Source organism: Salminus brasiliensis, chromosome 2 (assembly GCF_030463535.1).
Source record: "Salminus brasiliensis chromosome 2, fSalBra1.hap2, whole genome shotgun sequence".
NCBI classification, from domain to species: Eukaryota; Metazoa; Chordata; class Actinopteri; order Characiformes; family Bryconidae; genus Salminus; species Salminus brasiliensis.
The window spans coordinates 6,424,929-6,433,082 of NC_132879.1; the positions used below are offsets into that span (position 1 = coordinate 6,424,929).

Here is an 8,154-nt window from a genome sequence, read left to right on the forward strand (position 1 = left end):
GCTCTTTTGAACTAAAGGTAGTTTAAACACCTGAAAGGTTGTGCTGACGAGATCAGACATCACTACAAAGGGACATAATGAGTGACCTGTGGGTTTCCCATCAAGCCCGGTCACTAATAAAAGCCCGCTGAGTGAAGCAGTCGTCTAAGTGTCGGCTCTATTACTGGTCACCAGTTCAATTGTTGGTGTTGCCACAGTCATCCGTTTCGGGAGGTTAGCGTGTTGAGCTCCAGTGGTGCTCAGTGTGAGGCATGATGGAGCCTCACGTGACTTTGAGGAAGACCATGCTAGTCTTCATCCTCTAGGGGAAGTCCTAGATAGTAGGAGGAACCGGAAATGACTAAACTGGGGAGAATACTGGGGAACACTAGTTATGGACTAAACTGATGTATGAATGGTAAAGCACCAGTGGAAGTTGCTTTAGTCTAGGCTTAGCCTTGGTCTTGGTCTAGGAAATGAGCTCCAAATAAACGACAAACAAAGAAGGGTTGCTATGGTTACCAGCAATCAAAACCACACCCTTAGATACACTGTTAAAGTAATCCTTCTTCAGCAGAGCCCTGCAAACATTAACCTGTCTACTAACCACATGCTGTGACACACACACACACACACACACACACACACACACACACACACACACACACACACACACACACACACACACACACGTCCCCTCCCAATCAGGTCAAGCCTCCAGGAAACACGTCCAGCATGAACACAGGAGAACATGAGCAGGAAAATCCACTCTCTCCACGGCACGAACATAAAACTCCACTGCACAGCCAATTACAATCTTTATTTCAGAAGGGGGTGGGACAACAGAGGCAGAACCAATCAGAACCTTCATTTCGAGGAAGGGCGTGATTTCTCCCAAACAGTGGAACAGTCAAATGCAGAGTCTAAAACGCGGTCTAGGGACCACACCGGTCCCGGAAAACCCAGTCTAGGGACCAACCCTGCTCTGAGACACACTGTCCAGAAACGCATTCTAGCAACTATACCCATCCTGGGATACAGTCTAGGGACCAAAACATGTCCAAAAATGCATTCTAGCCACCCCAATTGTCCCAGAAAACACAGTCTAGGGACCCGCCCTGTCCTGGAAAATACAGTCTAGAGATCAAACCTGTCCCAAAAACGCATTCTAGCAATCAAACCTGTCCCGGAAAATGCGGTCTAGAGACCACACCTATCCTGGAAATGCAGTCGAGGGACCACACCTGTCCCGGAAAACGCGGCCGAGGGACCACACCTGTCCCGGAAAACGCGGCCGAGGGACCAACCCTGTGCCGGAAAACTCAGTCTAGGGACCAACCCTGTGCCGGAAAACTCAGTCTAGGGACCAACCCTGTGCCGGAAAACCCAGTCTAGGGACCAACCCTGTGCCGGAAAACTCAGTCTAGGGACCAACCCTGTGCCGGAAAACCCAGTCTAGAGACTATACCTGTCCTGGGACACAGCTTAGCGACCAAAACTGTCCAAAAACGCCTTCTAGCCACCACACTTGTCCTGGAAAATACAGTCTAGAGATCAAACCTGTCCCAAGAACACAGTCAAGAGACCAAAACCTAAACAGAGTTGGACAAACAAGTGAAATGAGAAAAACAGAGAAGAACTTTAACAATTTACTACAATATAAGATTTGATGAGACGTGAATAAGATTAATAAATGAATTAACGACACGTAAAAGACAACAGATACTGAACCTACGGGAAGAGAGAGGACTTAGCCTCCTCCTTCCTTTATTACACAATAAAGAGCCTAGCTGTCTATCGCTTTACGACTTCTAGTTTTGTCCACAGAAACTGTTGCAAACAATTACAGGATGGATTTCAGGAAATATCACTGCATTCCTTCTGTACATCAGTCCGAGGCCTACAAGGAAGAGCACAGTGAGAAGGGGTGGAACCAATGCTTTTTCTGATTTACATGCCAAAGTAGACGAGAGCAGGGCGAATGTGCGAATCTGCTGGTCCACATCTCTTCAGTTCACATGCCCTACTTTTCTCTGTGTTACCAAAACACAGCGGCACTGAGGGACCAATACACTCACCATTAATCCTTCAGAACCACCAACGTCCAGCAATGCACGGCGATAAGAGGCCTATTTACAGAACAGTGACTTTGCCAGGCCTGAACTGTTCTGGGCAACCGCAGCAATGCAGAAAAGGTAGAGGTGTTTTCTCTCGTCAGGAAATCAAGAGCTGAGTAGTAGCTAGCAACACTTACACAGAATTATCTGCATCATTAAACACTCTGGATGGAAATAAAGTCATCCAGTGGTTATGAATACACTGCCTGAGGCCTGAGACTCTGTTTTACCATAGTTTTGACAGGATTTGGGTCTAAAACGTCTTTTTAAAATCACCTAACAGTAAAGTAGTGACGGATGGATACTGCAGATTGAACGCTCCACAAACAGCTGGGAAGACTCGTGTAGGATCACTGATGGGATCACTGGTGGGTTTGGATAGTAAATATAATGGCTGTATTTGTGTTGTAGCCAATGCGGCAGTCAACTGGTTCCACTCACCACACAAAGAAACCTGAGCCTGGAAGTTTCTCTTCAACATCTACCTCCTCGTGCTTCCACTCACTGGCCACTTTATTAGAAACATCTACCTCCTCGTGCTTCCACTCACTGGCCACTTTATTAGAAACACCTACCTCCTCATGCTTCCACTCACTGGCCACTTTATTAGAAACATCTACCTCCTCGTGCTTCCACTCACTGGCCACTTTATTAGAAACACCTACCTCATGCTTGAACTATCTGGCCACTTTATTAGAAACATCTACCTCCTCGTGCTTCCACTCACTGGCCACTTTATTAGAAACACCTACCTCATGCTTGAACTATCTGGCCACTTTATTAGAAACATCTACCTCCTCGTGCTTCCACTCACTGGCCACTTTATTAGAAACACCTACCTCCTCGTGCTTCCACTCACTGGCCACTTTATTAGAAACACCTACCTCATGCTTCCATTCACTGGCCACTTTATTAGAAACATCTACCTCCTCGTGCTTCCACTCACTGGCCACTTTATTAGAAACATCTACCTCCTCGTGCTTCCACTCACTGGCCACTTTATTAGAAACACCTACCTCCTCATGCTTCCACTCACTGGCCACTTTATTAGAAACATCTACCTCCTCGTGCTTCCACTCACTGGCCACTTTATTAGAAACACCTACCTCATGCTTGAACTATCTGGCCACTTTATTAGAAACATCTACCTCCTCGTGCTTCCACTCACTGGCCACTTTATTAGAAACACCTACCTCATGCTTGAACTATCTGGCCACTTTATTAGAAACATCTACCTCCTCGTGCTTCCACTCACTGGCCACTTTATTAGAAACATCTACCTCCTCGTGCTTCCACTCACTGGCCACTTTATTAGAAACACCTACCTCCTCATGCTTCCACTCACTGGCCACTTTATTAGAAACATCTACCTCCTCGTGCTTCCACTCACTGGCCACTTTATTAGAAACACCTACCTCATGCTTGAACTATCTGGCCACTTTATTAGAAACATCTACCTCCTCGTGCTTCCACTCACTGGCCACTTTATTAGAAACACCTACCTCATGCTTGAACTATCTGGCCACTTTATTAGAAACATCTACCTCCTCGTGCTTCCACTCACTGGCCACTTTATTAGAAACACCTACCTCCTCGTGCTTCCACTCACTGGCCACTTTATTAGAAACACCTACCTCATGCTTCCATTCACTGGCCACTTTATTAGAAACATCTACCTCCTCGTGCTTCCACTCACTGGCCACTTTATTAGAAACATCTACCTCCTCGTGCTTCCACTCACTGGCCACTTTATTAGAAACATCTACCTCCTTGTGCTTCCACTCACTGGCCACTTTATTAGAAACATCTTCCTCCTCGTGCTTCCACTCACTGGCCACTTTATTGGAAACATCTACCTCCTCGTGCTTCCACTCACTGGCCACTTTATTAGAAACATCTACCTCCTCGTGCTTCCACTCACTGGCCACTTTATTAGAAACATCTACCTCCTCGTGCTTCCACTCACTGGCCACTTTATTGGAAACATCTACCTCATGCTTGAACTCACTGGCCACTTTATTAGAAACATCTACCTCCTCGTGCTTCCACTCACTGGCCACTTTATTAGAAACATCTACCTCCTCGTGCTTCCACTCACTGGCCACTTTATTGGAAACATCTACCTCCTTGTGCTTCCACTCACTGGCCACTTTATTGGAAACACCTACCTCCTCGTGCTTCCACTCACTGGCCACTTTATTAGAAACATCTACCTCCTCGTGCTTCCACTCACTGGCCACTTTATTAGAAACATCTACCTCCTCGTGCTTCCACTCACTGGCACTTTATTGGAAACACCTATCTCCTCGTGCTTCCACTCACTGGCCACTTTATTAGAAACACCTATCTCCTCGTGCTTCCACTCACTGGCCACTTTATTAGAAACACCTACCTCATGCTTGAACTATCTGGCCACTTTATTAGAAACATCTACCTCCTCGTGCTTCCACTCACTGGCCACTTTATTAGAAACACCTACCTCATGCTTGAACTATCTGGCCACTTTATTGGAAACACCTATCTCCTCGTGCTTCCACTCACTGGTCACTTTATTAGAAACACCAACCTCCTTGTGCTTCCACTCACTGGCCACTTTATTAGAAACATCTACCTCCTCGTGCTTCCACTCACTGGCCACTTTATTAGAAACACCTACCTCATGCTTGAACTATCTGGCCACTTTATTAGAAACACCTACCTCCTTGTGCTTCCACTCACTGGTCACTTTATTAGAAACACCAACCTCCTTGTGCTTCCACTCACTGGCCACTTTATTAGAAACCTCTACCTCCTCGTGCTTCCACTCACTGGCCACTTTATTAGAAACATCTACCTCCTCGTGCTTCCACTCACTGGCCACTTTATTGGAAACATCTACCTCCTCGTGCTTCCACTCACTGGCCACTTTATTAGAAACATCTACCTCCTCGTGCTTCCACTCACTGGCCACTTTATTAGAAACATCTACCTCCTCGTGCTTCCACTCACTGGCCACTTTATCAGAAACATCAAGTAAGCATCTCTCACTTTGAGAGATGCTGGTGATGAAGAAGCTCCACTGGAGGTCCAGGAGATGCTCAGTACCGGACATGATCCCTGCTGTTATGATGATGAGAGTGTTGTTACTGCTGGAACCTGCTGGTTTACATGAAAAATCAACCCCACTCCTACCTGAGGACAGATGGATGGTGTGAGCTACTCCACCCGTGTCTGATGGGTAATCTCACACAGGTAAAGGCAGGTGAGTTTCCTGCCTCCACAGCAGGACGTCGCCTCGTGAGCCTGGTTAGTTACCTGAGCAGAGAAATCATCTGACTACGACAAACAAACGCCCCTCAGCCCTCAGCCCTCACTCACCATACTCAGACTCCTGCTCCTCTTTCTTCTTCCCTCCCATTCTGCTTTGGTGAAGAAGACACAGTCCCAAACTCGACCTAGAACCTAGAACCTAGAACTTCACCCTAAAAACCAAAAACCAAACCAGCCCAACCGCTCCCTCGCGTCCACTGAGACTCACTCCTCCAATCTTTTCCTCCTCGCTCCCTCCGTAGCGGTTCCTAGGCTAGTGACGTCACGAGCACCTGCCAGCCGATGATGCTTACCTGGTACTCAAACGCCACGCCCACTTCCACAAACACAACTCACAAGCGCCATCTGGTGTTACAGTGTATGTTTACACTCACCAGCACTCACTGGCCACTTTATTAGAAACACCTACCTCATGCTTTCACTTACTGGCCACTTTATTAGAAACATCTACCTCCTCGTGCTTCCACTTACTGGCCACTTTATTAGAAACACCTACCTCGGGCTTCCACTTACTGGCCACTTTATTAGAAACACCTACCTCATGCTTCCACTTACTGGCCACTTTATTAGAAACACCTACCTCCATGTGCTTCCACTTACTGGCCACTTTATTAGAAACACCTACCTCCATGTGCTTCCACTCACTGGCCACTTTATTAGAAACACCTACCTCATGCTTTCACTTACTGGCCACTTTATTAGAAACATCTACCTCCTCGTGCTTCCACTTACTGGCCACTTTATTAGAAACACCTACCTCGGGCTTCCACTTACTGGCCACTTTATTAGAAACACCTACCACATGCTTTCACTTACTGGCCACTTTATTAGAAACACCTACCTCCATGTGCTTCCACTCACTGGCCACTTTATTAGAAACACCTACCTCATGCTTCCACTTACTGGCCACTTTATTAGAAACACCTACCTCCTTGTTGTTCCACTCACTGGCCACTTTATTAGAAACACCTACCTCCTTATTGTTCCACTCACTGGCCACTTTATTAGAAACACCTACCTCCTTATTGTTCCACTCACTGGCCACTTTATTAGAAACACCTACCTCCTTGTTGTTCCACTCACTGGCCACTTTATTAGAAACCCCTACCTCATGCTTCCACTTACTGGCCACTTTATTAGAAACACCTACCTCCTTGTTGTTCCACTCACTGGCCACTTTATTAGAAACCCCTACCTCATGCTTCCACTCACTGGCCACTTTATTAGAAACACCTACCTCCTTGTTGTTCCACTCACTGGCCACTTTATTAGAAACCCCTACCTCATGCTTCCACTTACTGGCCACTTTATTAGAAACACCCACCTCGTGCTTCCACTCACTGGCCACTTTATTAGAAACACCTACCTCATGCTTTCACTCACTGGCCACTTTATTAGAAACCCCTACCTTATGCTTCCACTCACTGGCCACTTTATTAGAAACACCTACCTCGGGCTTCCACTTACTGGCCACTTTATTAGAAACACCTACCTCATGCTTCCACTTACTGGCCACTTTATTAGAAACACCTACCTCCATGTGCTTCCACTCACTGGCCACTTTATTAGAAACACCTACCTCCTTGTTGTTCCACTCACTGGCCACTTTATTAGAAACCCCTACCTCATGCTTCCACTTACTGGCCACTTTATTAGAAACACCTACCTCGTGCTTCCACGGACTGGCCACTTTATTAGAAACTCCTACCTCATGCTTCCACTTACTGGCCACTTTATTAGAAACACCTACCTCCATGTGCTTCCACTCACTGGCCACTTTATTAGAAACACCTACCTCCATGTGCTTTCACTCACTGGCCACTTTATTAGAAACACCTACCTCCTTGTGGTTTCAATTACTGGCCACTTTATTAGAAACACCTACCTCCATGTGCTTCCACTCACTGGCCACTTTATTAGAAACACCTACCTCCATGTGCTTCCACTCACTGGCCACTTTATTAGAAACACCTACCTCATGCTTCCACTTACTGGCCACTTTATTAGAAACACCTACCTCCATGTGCTTCCACTCACTGGCCACTTTATTAGAAACACCTACCTCCTTGTGGTTTCAATTACTGGCCACTTTATTAGAAACACCTACCTCCTTGTGGTTTCAATTACTGGCCACTTTATTAGAAATACCTACCTCCATGTGCTTCCACTCACTGGCCACTTTATTAGAAACCCCTACCTCATGCTTCCACTTACTGGCCACTTTATTAGAAACACCTACCTCTATGTGCTTCCACTCACTGGCCACTTTATTAGAAACACCTACCTCCATGTGCTTCCACTCACTGGCCACTTTATTAGAAACACCTACCTCCATGTGCTTTCACTCACTGGCCACTTTATTAGAAACACCTACCTTGTGCTTCCACTCACTGGCCACTTTATTAGAAACACCTACCTCATGCTTTCACTCACTGGCCACTTTATTAGAAACACCTACCTCCATGTGCTTCCACTCACTGGCCACTTTATTAGAAACACCTACCTCGTGCTTCCACTCACTGGCCACTTTATTAGAAACACATACCTCCTTGTGCTTCCACTCACTGGCCACTTTATTAGAAACACATACCTCCTTGTGCTTCCACTCACTGGCCACTTTATTAGAAACATCTACCACAGGCTTGAATCACTGGCCACTTTATTAGAAACACCTACCTCATGCTTCCACTCATTGGCCACTTTATTAGAAACACCAAGTAAAAACAAGAATAAATCACAGTTGTATCAA

General features: G+C 46.2%; 1 protein-coding gene across 1 annotated transcript in view; it reads right to left on the reverse strand.

Moving 5' to 3' along the window:
• Nucleotides 1-5,608, reverse strand: part of slc44a4 (solute carrier family 44 member 4) — a 39,842-nt gene extending 34,234 nt beyond the window's left edge. Inside the window, exon 1 of the mRNA XM_072674232.1 lies at nucleotides 5,454-5,608. Within this exon, the coding sequence (XP_072530333.1) occupies nucleotides 5,454-5,493 (40 nt within the window). The 5' untranslated portion in view covers nucleotides 5,494-5,608. The remainder of the gene's footprint in view (nucleotides 1-5,453) is intronic.
• Nucleotides 5,609-8,154: the final 2,546 nt, after the last annotated feature.